The sequence below is a fragment of the Dipodomys spectabilis genome, unplaced genomic scaffold, assembly GCF_019054845.1.
Source record: "Dipodomys spectabilis isolate Male_0828 unplaced genomic scaffold, ASM1905484v1 ptg000061l, whole genome shotgun sequence".
Classification (NCBI taxonomy): Eukaryota; Metazoa; Chordata; class Mammalia; order Rodentia; family Heteromyidae; genus Dipodomys; species Dipodomys spectabilis.
The window spans coordinates 2,584,465-2,605,248 of NW_024870738.1; the positions used below are offsets into that span (position 1 = coordinate 2,584,465).

At 41.3% G+C, this 20,784-nt stretch overlaps 1 protein-coding gene across 5 annotated transcripts; it reads left to right on the top strand.

The window, feature by feature from the left end:
• Positions 1-4,563: 4,563 nt before the first annotated feature.
• On the top strand, positions 4,564-18,316 carry Tlr8 (toll like receptor 8). Of its 5 annotated transcripts, none has more exons than XR_006147585.1 (3): positions 4,564-4,696; positions 9,668-9,721; positions 11,040-11,132. XR_006147585.1 is itself a non-coding variant. In XM_042680467.1 (3 exons), exon 3 carries the CDS (start codon positions 14,228-14,230, stop codon positions 17,327-17,329), a length of 3,102 nt encoding a protein of 1,033 aa, XP_042536401.1. In that variant the 5' UTR covers positions 4,598-4,696; positions 9,668-9,721; positions 14,222-14,227; the 3' UTR covers positions 17,330-18,316. The 5 variants fall into 5 exon arrangements, 4 of the variants coding, with proteins under 4 accessions (XP_042536401.1, XP_042536400.1, XP_042536402.1 ...); XM_042680467.1 differs by lacking the exon at positions 11,040-11,132 and adding an exon at positions 14,222-18,316 and having other exon boundaries at positions 4,598-4,696; XM_042680466.1 differs by lacking the exons at positions 9,668-9,721; positions 11,040-11,132 and adding an exon at positions 14,222-18,316 and having other exon boundaries at positions 4,604-4,696.
• The last annotated feature ends 2,468 nt before the right edge of the window (positions 18,317-20,784 follow it).

Here is a 20,784-nt window from a genome sequence, read left to right on the forward strand (position 1 = left end):
GTATTCTTTTTTTTCCTAAGCAATTTGGTCCTCATTGGGCAAGTTATGAAAAAAAATAGGTTGTGTTTTAAAAACTGAAATTATCTTAAAACTCCCATGAAAACAGTTTCACAAATACATGTATTTCACTAACTTTTGCAGCACTGTGAATTTCTATAATCATTTTATCCTATGTATGATAGAAAAACTGGCCTCACTGGGATATCCAAAATATTGGATGGTGAGCACCATCTGGTGGCAGCATGTTTATTTATTTCTTCATAGTTGGGTCTTCCATTTTTTTCTGACTCATGAGGGAGATTCTGAAGTTCCTTGGGGAGCAGATACAGCAAGGAAGACTCGAAAATGGTTTTCTCCAATACTACAAGCGCCACTTCTAAAGATATGAAGACTCGGAAAAGAGAATTAAAAGAAGATAAAATATGTTGGAAGGAGAGAACTAAAAACACAGGAGCTTATGAGGCTACCATCAAATGAAAACTTTTGTGAAGAACTAGCCTGAATGACAGAAATTGTCCTTTATGAATATTTCCCCCCCATGCTAATTCTAGGTTTGTAAGCCTCATAGATTGTACTTTTCAGTGTCCTCAATTATTCAAATTGGTAAGTTGTTTTTTTTTTTTTTTTTGTCAGTCGTGGGGCTTGAACTCAGGGCCTGGGCACTGTCCCTCAGCTCTTCAGCTCAAGGCTAGCACTCTACCACTTGAGCTAAAGCGCCACTTCCAGTTTTCTGGTGGTTTATCGGAGATAAGAGTTTCGTGGACTTTCCTGCCCAGGCTGGCTTTGACCCGTGATCCTCAGATCTCAGCCTCCTGAGTAGCTAGGATTACAGGCGTGAGTCACCAGCGCCCGGCTCAAATTGATAAGTTTTTATAGATCTTTGTAATTCTTCACTTGGTTGGGAGACAATTTGACTTAACTTTTAAAAACTTTTTACTTCCCTTTTTTCCTATAAGAAATAAAAATAGCCAGAGTCCTTATGATTCCTGGGAGAGAGAAATAGGTTCATAAATACCTGTGCCCTGAAATAAGAGGGTAAATTCTGCAGAAGGTTCAGCTATAATTTATGTATGAAATCCTTTTCTTCTCCTTACAATGTTCTTTTTTCTATCTCCTTCAGTTCCTCTCTTTATTTAAGAAACATCTTGGAGCTGGGTACCGGTGGCTCACGCCTGTAATCCTAGCTATTCAGGAAGCTGAGATCTGAGGATCACAGTTTCATGCCAGCTCTGGCAGGAAAGTTTGTGAGACTCTTATCTCCAATTAACCACCAGAAAACGACATGGTGCTGTGGCTGAAGTGGTCGAGCGCTTGCCTTGAGCTGAAGAGTGCAGGGACAGCACCCAGGCCCAGAGTTCAAGTCCCACAACTGACAAAAAAATAAAGTAGCCAGGCTCTGGTGTCTCACACTTGTAATCCTAGCTACTCAGGAGGCTGAGATCTGAGGGTTACGGTTCAAAGCCAGCCTGGGCAGGAAACGTCCAAAAAACCATTCTGAAAACCAGAAGTCGTTCTGTGGCTCAAGTGGTAGAGCACTAGCCTTGAGCTGAAGAGCTGAGGGACAATACCCAGGCCCAGAGTTCAAGGCCCACTACCAACAACAAAAAAAAAGTAACATCTTGTCTCTCCTCTACCACAGCCACCAGGCTGAATACAATGGGATAAAATTATAGTATTTGATCTGTATCACACCTTTCAACATTCTCACTCATCCCTCCCTTACCCAGCTGCTTCCCTCTACTCTAGTTTTGTAGATTCTTGATTGAAAGGGGTGACATTGATCGAGATATATTACATCCATAAACTGTTAAGTGGCAACTCCTTTGTACCACCATTTAAAAATAATAATAAAAAGAAAGCATGACAGTACTTGCCCTCAGGGAGCACCCAGTCCAAGGTGTGGACATCATAATTCTAGTCTAATCACAAGAAAGGCATCAGCTAAACCTCAATTGAGGAACATTCTACTAAACACCTACCCAGCAATTCTCACAATTGTCAAGATCAAAAAGATCAAAGGAAATATGAGACACTGTCACAGTTCATAGGAGACAGAAAATGTGATCGTGTCATGTAAAGTAGTATCCTAGGCATTAGAAGCAAACTAATGCTATCTGAATAAAGTATGGAGTTTATGCAATAAAAACAGATCAATATTGATTCACTAATTATGACAAATGTACTTTAGTAATATAGTATCACTAGGAAAAACTGGATGTGGGCTTCAAAGGAATTCTGTATTACCTCTAACATTACTGAAAGTCTAAAACTATTCTAAAATAAAAGGTATGTTTAGATATTAAAAATAAGATAAACGACTACCAATAAGCAACAGTAGCTCACTATAATCCAGTCTACTCAAGAAGCTGAGATCTGAGAATCAAGGATTGAAGTCAGCCTGGGCAGGAAAGTCTATAAGACTCTTATCTCTAATGAACCATCAAGAAAGCCAGAAGTGAGGTTGCACTAGTGGCAGAGGGCTAGCCATGAGCATAAAAGCTCCTGGGATTGCGCTCAGGTCCTAAGTTCAAGCCCCAAGACCAGAAAAGGAAAAAGGTATAGATTTTTCCAAAGAGCAGCAAAGAGTATGAACTTGGACGATGAGGTTCAGAGAGTGAGGACTGCCATGACTAGAGACCTCTCAGCTCTCCATACATTCCTAGTTTCTTGCACTTTCATGAGTTTGCCTGGTCTGTATGTGTGTAGGTGTATATGACTGAGTGTGTTTGTGGTATGTATGTTTTATAAGGACCCAAGTTATCGCTTTTTGCTGGTTAATTGGAGACAAGAGTCTCATGAACTTTTCTGTTCCAGGCTGGCTTTGAACTGACTCCAGACTAGCCCATAGAGGTCAGTATAGAAATGGCCACCCAAGCCATTCTATGACTTATGAAAGGCATTACTGCATAACAAGGCTTTCCCATAGTCTATCTATGTGTACACACACACACACACACACACACACACACACACACACACACACACACACACACACACACACACACACACACACACACACACACTACTCCTGACCTCCTTGTGCCCAATGTGGCTTTTTTCCTTTCAGGGGGTGTAAAGCAAAACAAAACATTACTTCCCATTTCCATCATTCATCTGGCCAGTAGCCAGCAAACAGTCTTTTTGAAAGTATAGATAATAAATATTTTAGACTTTTTCTTGGCCGAGTCAAATATCTTATATAATTAGGTATGTACTTACATAATATGAGAAAAATTAATTCCCACACTTAGTTAAGATATTAAAAATATAATAATAACTGGTGGCAGTCTTGTAATATTCATCTGATAATGAGGAGAATTATTTTTGAGGAGGATGATCTTTTGATTAATTAGAGATTGAAGGTAATATTCTTTTGCATCCATCAATTTGCAAGTCTTCATCTGTGGAATTTCTTGGGCACTTCTGGACCAGATTTGGCTCCAAGATTGGAGTTTGCTGAGCCCTACAGACTCTTGGGTAACTCTCAAAAAGCCTTGCTTCTAATAGCTTCTAACTCACTTTATCAGACTAAATCAGGAAAAGGAAATTTTATCATCCTTTCATCCATTCATTCAGTGAACATTTATTGAGCTCATATTACATACCAGGTACTAAGTACAAGGATACCCATGGACAGCATACCTTCTTTGCACTGCCTAGTGGATGGCGCACACACTGGTGCTCTGGGCTGTCTCAGAAATGTGTGAAAGAACACTGAAACTATGCTCATGGGAATTATACAACCAAGGATGAGTTTGGTAAATCCTAAATGTGAAGTCTTCCCCCTGCCATATAGGCCCTGACCTCCCCACCTCTTCCTAAGTCTCCACCGAGTATCTGTGTCACCTAGGTAACGGTCACACCTGGAGGCAGTCACCTCCCTCCTCCAAGGTCACATCCTGGGCCACCCCAGTTGTGCCTCCCATCAGACTGTGGGAGGGTCCCAGGCCCTGACGTCATATCCATATCCGGTGCCACACCTTCCCTCACCTTCTCCCCGCCTCTTCCCTACTTAAACCCTGGTAGGACCTCAGCTTGCCCTTCTGCCATGCCATGTGGTTCTCCGCCATACACAAATGGGGCCACAGTTCGGTAATACATTCCTGCCTGAATACCACGTGGTGTTCTCTTTATTGGGCTACCTAATTAAACCTACCCTTTTCATTTACCTAACACTAAATTCCTTACAAGTCTATCATAACGATTTTTTTTCCAAAAGAATAAACTTAAAATACTGTTACAAAAATGAATTTTGTTCTCGTTTTCTCCCACTCCCTGTCCCATTGAGCTTTCTAAAACTAATTGTAGGAACACATACTCCCCACCATACACACACACACACACACACACACACACACACACACACACACCATGCACACATACACATACCTACTCACAAAAAATATATTACATTTGGGCTCTGTGTAAATCATTTTATACTTGGCTCTTTCCCCAATTTTAGTTTCAAAATTTTAAAGCATAGTCAATAAATGATTTGGCAACAGTTAAGAAGTCACAAGTTCCTTCCTTCTTAAACTTCTGCAAAATCTGGGCGAGGTTCCGCTGATGGTAACAAGATCTATTTCAGGAAGTTCACCAGCTAGTCTTCTCTACACATATCCTGAGAAGAGGGGACCGTTTGGCACTGCTTCTGGTGGGGGAATGAGAAGTTGGATGGGACCTCAGCTGAGAACTGGTAAGCTATACCTGTTCTCATAGCAAAGCTTTTCAACAAAAGAAGATTTCTGGCCCAGAAATGTGGATTGGGGCCACAGGTTTGAACAAAGGAAGTCATAAAAGGTAAAAACAAGTCGAAGAATGTTAAAGATCCAAACAAGACAAAGAGGCATGCTATGTTTCAATTTGGGTGGATGCTAGCATAGAGAGCAAATTCTGAAACTCGAAGAAAATTTTCTTTTCATTTAGAACAGGAAAAATAGGGAAAATGCAAGATACTGACCCTGTCAGAGGCAGTATTCTCTTCCAGAAAAATTTTTATTGATTGACTGAATGATTTTTGATGGTCCTGGGGCTTGAACTTTGGGACTGTGCCCTTTCCTTGAGCTTCTGTTGTTCAAGACTAGTGCTTTACCACTTGAGCCACAGTGGCACTTCTGGCTTTTTGGATGATTTATTGGAGATAAGAATCACAGACTTTCCTGCTTGGGCTGGCTTTGAACTGTGATCTTCAGATCTCAGCTTTCTAAGTAGCTAGGATTACAGGCATGAGCCATGGGCACCTTGGCAAAACTTTAAAAAGAACAACAGCATTTGATGTTAAGGGGCAGACAAAAGCTTTTACTTGGCTATTTCAATGTAAAAGGACAAATTCTCTCCCTTTAGTCTAACTTTAGTCTAACTTTAATATAACTACTTAGTAAAGACCAAGCCTACCAGAGCTACTGAAAGCTTAAATTTCAATATAAATTGTTATTTTCTCCTTAGAATTTTAAAGAACATGCTACTACTTCTGTAATTAATGTTCTACAATGACTAGACCTAGCAAGTAGTCTGTTTTACTATTGCCAAAACTATCAGATTGAAAAACAAACATTACTACTTTTTTATTTTTGGTCAATGGTGGGGCTTGAACTTGGGGCTTAGGCACTGTCCCTGAGCTCTTTCTGCTCAAGGCTAGCATAATACCCTTTGAGCCACAGTGCCACTTCCAGTTTTCTGGTGGTTAATTGGAGTTAAGAGTCTCATGGACTTTCCTGCCTGTGCTAGTTCGAACTACAATCTTCAGATCTCAGTCTTCTGAGTAGCTAGGATTATAAGCATGAGCCACCAGGACCTGGCACAACACTTTTTAAATAATAGATTTTTTTTCTAGAAAATTCAATAATGTTTAAGAGCATTTTGAAAAAGACTGATTTTTACGAGAATTTCCTTAGATGTTTAGTGTTTACCGAAGTCCTTATAAAGCTTTTTGATAAGAATTTCATGCATATTTAACTTTTTGAAGTTTTTGCTCTTAATGTCCATTATGAATCCTGAAGATCAATTAATTCTGCACTAAAATTGTATGATGCTTTAAACAAAAAAAATCACGGTAGTCCACAGGGGACTGGGCAGTCAGGCTAGTGGCACATCTGAAATTGCAGTTACTGTTGTCCAATTTCTATTTGAGAGATTGCTATGATAGCCAATAATAGTCAATCATAAGAAATAGAATATAGAACAATTATAGAATCAAATGAAGCTTAAAAATGCCTACTTTGCTCCCACTGGTGGCAGATTGAGGTCAAGATCTACTGGCTACAGAGTAGTCACAAGAACTTGAAAAAGTCTTTCCACCCAGGTTGAGTCCCAAAGGACACAAACACCAAAATCTCCATGGAGGAGATGATCTGGACATTTGTAACTTAAATTTCCAACTGTCTTCAATGTACAGCCAAAGTTAGGAATCATTTCTCTGAGGGACACATGAAGCTTTTTGTCCCTTTCCTTCATCAGAATCAACTTTTGTTGTGGAAGTAGAGGAGAAGACTCTGAAGCTTGTTTATTAGCCATCTTTGGATTGATTTCAGAAAGCAAAATAGAAGCTCCAGTTAGGAGTAGGCATGGTAACAGTCACCTGTAATCTATACAGTTTCAAGGAGCTAAGGCAAGAAAACATGATTTTGAGACCCCATTGGGCTATATAACAAGACCCTATCTCAAAGTATAACAGCAACAACAAAAATGAAACCAAAGAAGAAGACCATGGGCTTGGCATGTAGCATCATGGTAGAGTGCTTGATTAGTATTCTTAAGGTGTTGTGTTCATTCCCCAGCAGTACTAGATAACAAGAAACAAAAACTTTCTTTCTAAAAGTTCTAGGTTTGTTTGTCTGACAGGCTGAGGCTGTGGACTAAGGTGAAGACACTTGATAGGGTTCATTCTCCTCCCGCTGCTGCTTCTTATCCTTCATGTAATAATCATAAAACAATAGGAAGCCCTAGACTTACAGAGTGTCTCATTGGGTCTCCTAAGGAAGGAGACCATAACACTTGGTTAGTAGCAGCATCTACCGAAGAGATCATCATTCTAAAGGAATGTCCTTTAAGTTCAAATGAGTTATTTTGGAGGATTTGTTATTTTTAAGCAATTAGCTATTAACTCGTCAGCACTATAAAGCCATGGTCCATTCAGATGCAGAACCTAGGGCTTTTGGACAGACACACACTAGAAAATATGGCTGTGCTGACTTTTCAGATACTTACAAAGAATTGCTAGTTCAATCTCAACTCAGTAGCTTTTTTACTATTGTACAGAATGTCAGAAAATGTGGAAGTGTTCTGTGGTAGCCTGATCAGTGCAGAAAGGCAAAGTAGAAACTCTGGCTCTGACAACTGAAGCATGTTGGTTTGAGATATGCTGTGATGTCTCTGCTTATCAAAGAAGCCACATCATTGCCAATGAGCTCCTTGTCCCAATGCCCCTAATTCATGAGCCACACAGGCTCATTTTCAGCTCTGCACCTATTTGAGTGACCTTGGGAACCTTAGGTTCCACATCTGGAAAGTCAGAGCTAGTGACTTTTAGAGGATTAAATGAGCCAATTAAAGAGTTATACTTGACCTTGTGTTTACTTCACAGTAAAGCACTCAACAAGTGCACGTTAGAACATTCCCCAATTCAAATGGCATTTTTTTTCATATTTCTATGGATTTAAAACTGAGATCCATCTCTTGCATGAGAAGGTGCATCTTAATGTCCTGTTTTCTTTTGTCTTCCAAATCTGTTTGTGGACTCTTCAAATTTGAGATGGAAAAATTGAAAGTATCCCCTATTAGTTGTAAATCTCACCTAAGATGGCAAATCTTATCTGTATAACTATTCTTCAATTAATTTGCTGTTAGAATGAATCCATGGTCAAGACAGTCAATTGCAAATGATTTGGAACTTATTAAAAATTAGAAATAATTTCAGGCTGGCAAAAATTCCATTTTACTTGAATCTTGGTGCAAAAACAGCTAAGTAATCACTTAAGGAGATTCATTGCATCTGACAATAAGTTTTCTGGACACTTTAGAGTTAGAGGATCAGCAGGACCAATGCCAGAGAAGCGTGCAGCTAGGGAGATAGTCTGAAGCAAATCAGACCTTGTCCAAAGGAAATCCAGCATGCATTGGTTTCAGTGCTGGCAATGGAACCCAGGATCATGCACATGCTCAGCCAGTGCTCTACCACGATGCTCCATCCCCCAGCCCTGGTAATTTTGAGACAGGATCTAGCTATGCAGCCTGCCTGACCTCAAACTTATTCTATTGCCTTGCAATCCAGCTCATCTTGAAGTAAGCCTTGAAGAGGAAGGAAGGAAGGAATTAGTCATTTTTGCAAAATAACTGCCTATAGCCTAGGAGGAGATGGGAAAAAATAAAAATATGGTATAATTTCAAAGGGGCTTCTGGGTGGCTCCTAGTCCACCTGCATTTTTGATTCGGAAGGGTACACTGCAGGCTCACCTGGCTATCCTAGTTACTCAGGAGGCTGAGATCTGAGGATCACAGTTCAAAGCCAGCTTGGGCAGGAAAGTCTGTGAGTCTTTTATATCCAGTAAACCACCAGAAAACTGGAAGTGGCACCATATATGTGGCTCAAGTGGTAGAGCTCTCAGCTTGAGCTAAAGAGCTGAGGGACAGCACCCAGGCCCAGAGTTCAAGCCCCACGCCAACAATAAATAAATAAACAAACAAATAAATAAATATACCTTTGGGTACTCAGACTGTTTAGGAGTTCAGAATTGCAGAGGAAAAACTTGAAGTCTAAGTCAACTAGAATTAAAAAAGAAACTACCATCAGTCACTGTCTTGGAAAGGTGAAATCTACCAATGGCTCTCTGCTTGTTTGCTTTTCCCCTTCGTGTCATCTCTTCTTTACATGTTGCAGGAATCCCTGAGATACCTTTTGCTGGCTGTTTTGTAACAGCCACATATTGCAGGTCTACCTAGAGGTTCCAGCTTCATAGACAGATTTCCTGCCTGGCGGGTCTCACCCATGGAATGAAGGGCATGGGTCAATTTGTTGGTTAGGGTGTTCCTAATGCAATCTGGAAATCCTTTCTATGAGATAAGGCCAGGATCAAGGGGGGGGGGGGTCAAAGCATTTGCTTTAGGTGCAAAATTGAAGGGAAAGAAAGCAAGAAGGTCAGTGATGAAGCGAAATAATTGTGATTTTCTAGAGGGACTGGCATTTAGGTTCAGGGATTCATGCTTGTTAGGCAGGTGCTCTGCAAGCCACTCCTACAGACCAAGATAAATAACTTTAATGTTGGAATTAAGGAACAGATTTGGCTGGGCATGATGGTGTACATCTATAATCCCAGCATTTGGGAGGCTGAGACAAGAGGATGACAACTTTGATGTAAGCCAGGGCTACAGAGTGAGTTCCAGACTGGTCTGTGTTCTGTAGCTATACCCTATTTCAAAACAACAACACAGAAACAGAAAGCCAAAACAGGAAAATACAACCTACAGACTAGGTATTTCAATAAATAGCAGTCTATGATATCATAGCCAGGCTGTGGGAGAGCCAAATGATTCAGTGTCTTGCATATGGTGTGTCTGTCCAGTCTCTGTTTTAAATATGGATCAAATGTGTTCAAAACCAGGCATATGCCTTACTTCCTAGAGTTCTCCACATATGGACCATTCTTAACTCACAGGTTTTTCTCTCTGGCAGTTTACCTTGGCCTCCACCTGTACCTAAGGCTCCTGGATTTTACCTTTCAAGAGAGTAAGTTTTAGGAATGGGGCAGGAGGGAGGATGGAGGGGTTAATTTCTCATGCAAACTCTCAGATTATCTACTGTCCAGCTGCAAGAGTGTGCCATGTACACACGTACACATACACATACACACACACAGTCTGCCACCTGAAGCTGCTGCACATTTCCAGAGTTGTGTGGTAAACTGACTCTCCTCTGGGTTTAACATATGCCACTTACTCTGATTCTGCTGTTTTGTCTCCTTATCCTTCCTTTGTCATGGTCGGGTTTTATTTCTTTACTGTTGCTTTCATGGAAATATTCAACTGTCATATGTAATCCACAGGAATCTCTCCCCCTCATTCCCTCCCTCTCTCCTTTTCCCTCTTCTTCCCTCTCCATCTCCCTGTCTCCAACAGTCTATTTTGTTTGCATAATTGCACTTTGTCCCTATTTGCATAGCATAGCTGCCATTTCAACTTTGCCAGCCTAGATTTTTAAAAAATTAACATGACAGAATAAATTTGTGTCTCAGAAGGACAGTGCTTGCTCACACATATTGGCCCTGGGTTCCATCCCCAGGAGGGAGGGAGGAAGGAAGGGAGGAAGAAGAGGGAGAGGGAGAAGGAAAGGGAGGGAGGGAGGGAGGAAGAGAGAGAGAGGGGTTGGGGGGGAGGGGGAGAGGGGGAGAGAGGGGGGGATGGGGGGAGGGAGAGAGGGGGAGAGAGGGGGAGATGGGGGGAGGGGGAGAGGGGGAGAGAGAGAGAGAGAGAGAGGGAGGGAGGGAGAGAGAGAAGCAGAGACAGAGACACCTTCATCTGGGCATCCAGGGAAATAAGCATCAGCAATCCTCTCACTCTGTAAGGTCCTGGGTAGAATACAGAGGCTTGAATGATTCACAATTTCTCTTCAACTTCTTTGTTGTCCAATTACTCCTCATTTTTCACTGTTCTTATTCAAGAACTTTGCAAATTCAAGTTATTTGGAATTTGTCAATTCCCATTCTTACAGAAGAACTTTATGGGGAGGTGGACATTGGGAACCTAACGCTTTTCATTCAGAAATATCCTTGGGAATATTCTTTTCATTTTCAAACCTGTACATTTTACACATAAGTTCCTTGAGATTCTCTGAGAAGCCATTTTGATCCTGAAAGAACTTGGCTCTCAAAGGCTCCTCTACTGGTCTCTAGTGACCTCTAGAGGTATTTCTCCTCAATTGCTCTACTCTGGATAAAGTAGTTGTGTTCATTGTTACATGTGAAGACCTTAATTTGAATTTACACAAGATGGCCCCTGCCTTGTGGACTCCCTGAAGTATCTACATGAAGATGCCTCATCTATTCTAGAATGTTCTACTTAGAGCCTGGAAATCTGGCCACATCTCCACTTCTTGCTGTTGGCTGGATACTTGGAGATAAAGAATCCCATGGACTTTTCTGCTTGTGCTGACTTCTAATTACAATCCTCACATCTCATCCTCTTGAGCAGCTAAGATTACAGGTATGAGCCACCAGTGCCCAGTCATTCATTCTGTCTTAAGTCCCTTAGTTCACCATATTCCTCACAATGCGCTTATAATATGGTGACTGGGACATGTACATGGAATGTGTTGACAAGAGATCCTGAGCCTCTTAACCTCATCTTCACTCATTCCCTCCTACTTACTGTCCTAATCCCTGCAGACCTGTTTATTTCTTTGGGACATATTTTACTTCTCTAGCCACTACATATAGGTCATATATCAGAGGACTGCACATTGATTCAGTTGTAAGTATAATCAAGTGAACTCCAAGGCTACATGGAAGAATTGGCATGTGACTTTTTAATGTAGAAGTTAGTTGGGTGGCTCACACCAGTCATCCTAGCTACTCACAAGGCTGAGATCTGAAAATCACAATTCGAAGCCAGCCCAGGTAGACAAGTCTATGAGACTCTTTTCTGAAGCTAACCAGTAAAAGGCTAAAAAGTAGAGGTGTGATTCAAGTCATACAGTACCAACCTTGAGAGGAAAAGCTAAGCCAGAGTGAGAGGCCCTAAGTTCAAGTTCCAGGACCAAGACACAAAAAAGATAATCATAATAATGAACAACTATCAATATTAAGATTGCTTTTAGATTCATACTGGCTTAGATCTGCTGAGGCCCCCAGGTGAACCTAACATGTCCTTGCCTTCCTGAATATGTCCTCTGGTATGCTTGTATCTCAGCGAAGGGGAAATGAGCCTGGCAACCCATGCCTGCCTCTGCAAAGCTGAATATTTTCAAGACAATGTCACTTATAAATGCATTTCCTGAGTATACTAGTTTCCTATTGCTGTGTAAAAAATAACCCTCAAACTTAGAAACTTCAAACAAGAGCAATTTATAACTTAGTTTTTCACAAGTTACAATCTGACAGACTCACCATGTCTCATAAGGCTGAAATCAGCTTATTGGCCAAATTGAGTTGTCATTAAGCTATGGGGCTCTGGATAAAAATTTGTCATTTCCCTCAGATCAATGGTTGATTTAGCGTCCTTTTTTTTGCCAGCCCTGGGGCTTGAACTCAGGGCCTGGGCACTGTCCTTAGCTTCTTTTGCTCAAGGCTAGCACTCTACCACCTGAGCCACAGTGCCACTTCTGGCTTTTTCTGTATATGTGGTACTGAGGAATCAAACCAGGACTTCCTGCATGTTAGGCAAACACTCTACCACTAAGCCACACTCTCGGCCCTGATTTAGTTTTTTGCAGTGATCATAGCACTGCAGTTCCTCTTTCCATTTCCTGACAAACTGTCAACAGAGTCACTCTCAACATTAAAAACTGCCTACAATCCTGCCATGGCCCCCATCATCTCGCAGTCAGCACAGGGCATTCAATCTTCTTGGGCCTCCAATCTGACTTTTCTTCTACCACTAGCCAGAGGAAATCTTGATCTTTTAAGGGTTCCATGATTAGCTCAAGCTCACCACACCATTTTCCATTCCCATACAATGTAACCTAATGACAGGAGTGATTCAGGCAGTGTTCATGGGAGCCATCTCAAAATTCTGCCTACCACACCAAGTAAAGCAAGGTCCTCTTTTAGTACAAGGTAAATAATAAGCAGAAGCACATCAATACTGCTCTATTTGGAAAGAACTGTAGACAACTGAAAAGGTCTAAGTGTTCTGCTCCACTTCGATTTTTATGTGTGTGCATATCTGTCCTAGAGCTTGAATTGGGAGTCTGGGTACTGTCCCTGTGCTTTTTAGCTCGAGGGTAGCACTCTACTACTTGAATCACAGCTCCATTTCTAACTTTTTGGTAGTCAATTGGAGGTAATAGTCTCAAAGACTTCCTGCCTGGGCTGGCTTTAAACCTTGATCCTCAGATCTCAGTCTCCTGAGTAGTTAATGTTATAGGCATGAGCAGTGGGCACTTGGCTCCATTTTGATTTTTATCTCACAAGGTGCTAGCTTTGCCTTGGTTGTTACCATGGGCAATAATTACTGATTCTTAACATAATCAACATATACATTGAAATCTTTTCTAATATTCCATAAAAGTATTAGTTCACCAAACCTAAATTGGATGAGACTTTTTAAAACTGGTACTTTTCTGGTTTAAGTCACAATAAAGACATGACTTGGGCTTTAGTAAAAATCTGATTTACTTTAGTGAATCTTCCTGTTCAGGGAAATAAGATTTTTGAACAAAGTCCTGTAACTACAAATCTTTGACCATACTAATGACATTAATTTTTTGATTACTATGTGGTATGCTTACCAATGTAATGTATATTTAACCACTTAGCCCTTTATATATTCTTTAAAGTAATCACACTGAAGATGTACAAAAGCACATGATGTCCTTAGAGAAGTGTCAGAATTAGCAAACAAATAACTATCAATGCTAATTAATACCAATGTGTGTACTAGAGGCAACAGAAAGTAGTTGTCATTCCACAAACATTATGGTTATGTAAGGAAAGAGGAGAACTTGATGTGTATCATTACCCCTGAAGTATTGAAAATTGTGGGAAATACCAATAAGAGACAAGCTTTTCTTAGGTGGATCCATAATAGAAGCTGGATTTAAGAATCAGGCCAATGGGTTGGTGCTATTAATACACAAGGGTGCTATGTCATAGTCTTAGTATGGCCTATACTCATAATCCAGTATTAGATTCTATATGACAGTGAGGCCTGCTCATTGACACTCTTGCAAAAACCTGGCATCATTGTAAATTCAGCTTCTTTGTCCTCTTTTTTTATTGTTGTTGGTCATAGGGCTTGAACTCTGGGCCTGGGCGCTGTCCCTCAGCTCTTCAGCTCAAGGCTAGCGCTCTACCACTTGAGCCTTTGTCTTCTTTTAACACCCTGAAGCTGAGCAGAATTTTTTTTAAGTAAAATTGGTTTGAATTTAATTTGATACCATTTCTTTAACTGTTAAGAGAATTCACAGTTGAAAGTTCATTCAAATATTGTGAAGTCCTGTTAACAACACAATGGAAAGCCCGGCAAATACTACTACTCTAACATTGTGTTTTGCACTTTTGATTTTCCTCAGGACAAAATGTCCTTTCCGTTGTCAATCCTGACCTGCCTAGCCCTGCTTATTTCTGGTTCCTGTGAATTCTCCAATGAAACAAATCCTTCTAGAAGCTATCCTTGTGATGAGAAAAGGCAAAATGTTTCTGTGATTGCAGAATGCAACAATCGTCACCTACAAGAAGTTCCTCAAACAGTGAGCAAATACGTGACGGAACTAGACCTCTCTGAGAATCTTATCACACGCATAACGAATGAGTCGTTTCAAGGGCTACACAATCTCACTAAAATTAATCTTAACCATAATGCCAATCAGCAGCACCAGAACGAAAATCCCTGGATGAATAAAAATGGCATGAATATTACAGATGGCACCTTCCATCACCTAAGAAACTTGAGAGAGTTACTGCTTGAAGACAACCAGTTAGACAAAATCCCTGCTGACTTGCCTGAGTCTTTGAGAGAACTCAGTCTCATTCAAAATAATATAATTTCAATAACAAAAAATGACACTGTGGGTCTTAGGAACTTGGAAAGTCTCTATTTGGGCTGGAACTGCTATTTTGTTTGTAATGAAACATTTGATGTGGAAAATGGGACATTTGAAGACCTGACAAACTTGAAGGTGCTGTCACTATCTTTCAATACTCTTATTCATGTGCCACCCAAACTCCCCAGTTCCCTAACGAAACTCTTTTTGAGTAACACGAAGATCAAAACCATCCATCGAGATAACTTCATGGGGTTGAGGAATTTAAAACTGTTAGATTTAAGTGGGAACTGTCCAAGGTGTTTCAATGCGCCGTTTCCCTGCACCCCTTGTGCGAATAATGCTTCCCTTCAGATCCATCCTCATGCTTTTCGAGATCTGACCCAACTTCGCTATCTAAACCTCTCGAGCACGTCCCTGCACAAGGTTCCCTCCAGTTGGTTTGACAACATGCCTTATCTGAAAGAGTTGCATCTTGAATTCAACTTTTTAGTAGATGAAATCGCCTCTGGGGCATTTTTAACAAAACTGCCCTTCTTAGAAATACTTGATTTGTCTTTTAACTACAAGCAGACAGAATATCCACAAGAAATTAATATTTCCTCCAACTTCTCTTGGCTTCATTCTCTGAAAGCATTACATTTGAGAGGGTATGTGTTCCAAGAGCTGAAACAGGAACATTTCGAGCCCCTTCGGGGTCTTCAACACTTAAAGACCATCAACTTGGGCATCAACTTTATTAAGCAAATTGATCTTAGCCTTTTCCAACATTTACCCAGCCTGAAAATTATTTACTTGTCAGAAAACAGAATATCACCTTTGGCCAAACATGACCAGCAGAATGGCATAATGCAAAGGCATAGCCTGAAACCACGCTCAACTGATACCAAGTTCGATCCACATTCGAATTTTTATCACCAAACGACTCCTTTAATAAAGCCCCAATGCACCACCTATGGAAAAGCCCTAGATTTAAGTTTAAATAGTATTTTCTTTATTGGGAACAAGCAATTTGAAGGGTTTCATGACATCGCCTGTCTCAATCTGTCCTCCAATGGCAATGGTCAGGTTTTACATGGAACGGAATTTTCAGCTGTACCTCAGGTCAAATATTTGGATTTGACCTACAATAGGCTGGACTTTGATGATAACAAAGCTCTCACTGAACTGCACAACTTAGAAGTTCTGGATCTCAGCCACAATGCCCACTATTTCAGTATAGCGGGGGTCACGCATCGTTTAGGATTCATCCAAAAGTTAGCCCACCTCAAGGTTTTAAACTTGAGCTACAACAGCATTTATACTTTAACGGAGGAGAATGAATTGAAAAGCACGTCTCTAAAGGAATTAGTTTTCAGTGGAAACCGCCTTGACCTTTTGTGGAATGCGGGAGATACCCGCTACTGGCCCATTTTTAAATGTCTTATAAATCTTATTCGTCTGGACTTAGCTTCCAATAATCTCCAGCGGATCCCCAATGAGGCCTTCCTTAATTTGCCCCAGAACCTCAGAGAACTACATATAAACAACAATAGGTTAAATTTCTTTGAGTGGTCATCACTCCAACATTTTCCACAACTCCGCTTGCTTGACTTAAGTAGAAATGAGCTCTCTTCGGTAGCTCATGGCTTATCTAGCTTTACTCCCTCCCTTCAGACGTTGTTACTGAGGCAGAACAGAATTTCCCACCTGCCGGCTGGCTTCTTTGCTGAAGCCAGCTCCCTGATGCACCTGGACTTAAGCTTCAACCTGATTAAGATGATCAACAAATCCACGCTGCAAACCAAGACCCCCACCAACTTAGCTTTGTTAGAGCTAGGTAGGAACCCTTTTGACTGTACCTGTGACATCGGAGATTTTCGAAGGTGGATAGATGAAAATCTGAATGTCACCATACCTAGATTGGTGGATGTCATTTGTGCCAATCCTGGGGATCAAAGAGGGAAGAGTATCATGACTCTCGAACTCACAACTTGTGTTTCAGATACCATTGCGGCAGTCTTGTTTTTCTTCACATTCTTTAGCACGGTCATGGTTATGTTGGCTGCCCTGGCTCACCATTTGTTTTACTGGGATGTTTGGTTCATCTATCACATGTGTTTAGCTAAGATCAGGGGCTACATGTCTCTTTCCACTTCCCAAAACTTCTACGATGCTTATGTTTCGTACGACACCAAAGATGCTTCTGTTACAGACTGGGTCATCAATGAGCTGCGCTACCAACTTGAAGAGAGTGAGGAGAAAAACGTCCTCCTTTGTTTAGAGGAGAGAGATTGGGACCCAGGCTTAGCCATCATCGATAACCTCATGCAGAGTATCAACCAGAGCAAGAAAACCATCTTTGTGCTAACCAAAAAATATGCCAAAAGTTGGAACTTCAAAACAGCTTTCTACTTGGCCTTGCAGAGGTTGATGGACGAGAACTTGGATGTGATCATATTTATTCTGCTCGAGCCTGTGTTACAGCATTCTCAGTACCTGAGGCTGCGGCAGCGCCTCTGCAAGAGCTCCATCCTCCAATGGCCTGACAACCCCAAGGCGGAAGGCTTGTTTTGGCAAAGTCTAAAAAATGTGGTCTTAACTGAAAATGATTCACGGTATAACCATTTGTACGTTGAGTCCATTAGGCTACACTAACCAATAAGTAGTCAGGATGCAACAGTGTCATGAAAAATGCCAAGCAAACCCTTATCAGTGAGCTAATGCTGTGTAACAAATTACCCTTATACTTAGTGACTTCAAATGGGGTGCAGTTGTGAGCTCTCAGTCCCGAGAGGTGAAGGAGCCAGGCACACTGTCACTGGGGTCCTCCACTGGGCAGGGTCTCTCAATCAGGCTACAATCTAGGGGTTGGATCCCTTTCTAAGTAGGCCTTTCTGGGGTTCAGATCCACTTCTGAGCTCATATTTATGTGGTTGTCTTCAGAATTCAGTGGCTCCTAGGTTAGGCTCCTGGCCTCGGGCTGCTTTCGGTTCCCTGTTATGTGGATCTTTCTCACAAGACAGCTTCCTCCTCACAGCCAGCAAGAGAAGGCACTAGCAAAACAAAGTCACAGGCATGAGGGTTTAAAAAAAAAAACTTGAATTCTGCTTAGGAAAATGATATCCCATCGTTTTGGCTTTATTCTATTTGTTGGAAGTCAACCTCAGATTCCTACCAGGACCCAGAAGACGGACCCTCTTACTCCAGGGAAAAGAGGAGAACACCAAAGAAATAAAGCTGTGATCATCTCCGCCTAGGAAAAACAGTGTATGACTGAGATAAGTGACTGTCTCAGTCATCAATCATTTCTTCTGTCCCAGGGATAGCCTGTCCTCTTGGCCATAGTTTGTAAATACCAAGAAAGGGAGAGTATTCTGGCTTACCTTCACAGTCAGCCTGCTTTTGAACTCTTGCCACTGTAACTAATGGTTCTGACAATAAGAAGCTATTTAGATTTATCATATATCTATGGCTATACGGTGATCATGTCTGTGATGGATAATAATACTTTTACAATTATTTCCTATAACATTTCATTGTGAAGATTTAGATGGCATATAAAGACTGAATGGATGGAGATTTTCTTTGCCTTTTATTTTGTACCCACTCTTTAAAATCTAAATTAAAAGCTTTTAGAGTATTCGTTCATTCCTAATAAATTGTACATTACAATTTATTCACTTTGTGTGATAAATGTATGACAAACACACAGTAGGGAAATAGAGCTATAACAGAGGGGAAGTTGCTATCTATTCTGGGATTTTGCTTCAAGATTTTAAAAAAATATGCTATAGAAATAAAAGAGAAAGACATTTTCATAGTAAGGTAATTACTATTATTATTATTATCATTATCATTATTATTTTGGTGCTGGCCCTGAGACTTGAACTGAGGGCCTGGGTGCTGCCTTTGAGATTGTTTGCTCAAGGCTAGTGCTCTACCAGTTGAGCCATACATGCACTTCCGGTTTTTTGGTAAGTAATTAGAGATGAAGAGTCTCATGGATTTTCTAGCCATAACCGGCTTTGAACCGTGATTCATAGCTCTTGGCCTTCTGAGTTGCTAGGATTACAAGCACAGGTCACTGGCACCTGGCATATTAAGGTAAATTTTAATAGATAAATTGATGCAATTTCCTAAATAGAACAGCTCTCCACCCCTCCAATGCCCTGCACTATCCTCTTGGCTCCTCCGCATGCAGCACACTGTAGCCACTATAGGCAAGAATCTTGGAATATCTTATGAACTGTATCTGATAACAACTGGAAATTGAGTATAAGAGAGTAAAAACCCTTCGTAATGAAGACAAATCTCCAAAGCACCATCTTTGCTAAGGTACATCCCTTTTGTTAACCCTGCAGGATACCGTGTGTGTCATAGTTTAACTCAGCTTCGATAAACTAGAAATTAGCACATGTTTGTCAAGTACAATTTAATGCTGTCATGTTGAACCTTACTTTGTGACCGTGGTAGTATAAAGGAAGGACTTTACAGTTCCACTCCCATTGTCCTCTCCATCCTCAACACCCCTGGTCCAAGATACCTGTACAGTCATCCCTCGCTACATTGCTGTTCATTTATTGGCTTCACTGTATTGTGTGGTTTTGTTTTTGAATGAGTAAATAGGGATCCCTCACCTATCATGGGAGTTACGTTCCAGAGACCTCCCCCCTCTGCCCCATCACCCCATCCCCCTCCCTCCCTCCCTGCGTGATTGGTAAAAATTCTCTAGGTAGCAATAAGTGAACCACGATAGAGCAAGGGACAACTAACGCTGCTACTTCGCGGATTGTCATCTATGGTGGGGATCTCTGGATCCTAATCCTGTGCTAGGTGAGAGATCACTGAACTTTGCACTGATTTCTTGGCATACACTCTAGTCTCTAGTCCCTGCAACTCAGTTCCAGTGGCTAGATTCTTCTAAACAATATGGCTTCTTCTGAAGTGAATTTAACGTTGCAGCTCCTGTTCAAGACCCTGTAAGACACTCTGTAGCTGCTGTTTGTCTCTTCCTATAGCCTCTGAGTTAACTTAAGTACTCTCACCCACTAGCCCCTTGTTCATGCTACAAAAATACACTGATCTAGCCATGTGCTGGCGGCTCATGCCTATATTCCTAGATTCTCAGGAAGCTGAGATCTGAGGATCATGGTTTGAAGCCAGCTGGGATAGGAAAGTCCGTGAGACTCTTATCTCCAATGAATCACCCAAAAACCAGAAGTAGCATTGTGGCTCAAATGGTAGAGCACTAGTCTTGAGCATAAAAAGCTCAGGGATAGTGCCCAGGTCCCGAGTTCAAGCCCCACGACTGACAAAATGTAAAAAAAATAAAAATACAGCCAACTTCCATTTCAGTAGCTATGTGGCCCCACCTTAAGGAGCTGTTCCTCTGCATTTCATACAGCTCACTTCTGCTTATCCTACATGGGGTTGAAAAGGCAATGTAGAGCCGTTTCTATCTAACCTTCAATGCTCTCCTACACATGAACGTCTTAGCAGTTATCACAGGTTTACTTGGGTAGATGGCACAGAAATAGTGTCAGCAACGAAAGTACTTTTCATTCCACTGTAAGCTGAAGAGATCAGGGAAGAGGGATTTTTGCCCATCACTCTGTCCCCAGAATTCACTACCACGCCTGCTACACAATAAAAATTCTCAAGAATACTTTTCAAGTCATATATGAATGACTGAACGGACTTGCAGTTTGACTCCACCAGCCATGTCCTGGATGTGAGGTCACTCTACAGCCTTTCTTCACCCAGGTCCCTGCTTCTCCACTCCCAGAGCTAAGCATGCTTGCTGTCTCTTAGGTACGATCAAGTGCCAACAATTTTGGATGCCATGGGGCTGATTGGACAAGGCTAGGAGTCTAAGCAGAAATCATTTGCTTCCTTCTCTGAATGTCAGATCAAGCATAGCACAGATAGAGGAAGGCAAGAGAATAGGCCACAAAATAGAAGAACTTGGGAAATCGAATGCAACTATGTGCAGATTGTGGGAGAGTCCATAAGGAGCAGTGAGTAGACAGTAGAGTAGCAGTGAGTCTCAATTTAGGCTCATGGGAAATTGGTACTGGCTGCCCGTCTGTGGTAGCTCAGAGGTTTTATAG

Coding starts and splice junctions, on each gene's coding strand:
- Tlr8 (XM_042680467.1), top strand. CDS start 14,228: ATGTCCTTTCCGTTGTCAATCCTGACCTGCCTAGCCCTGCTTATTTCT.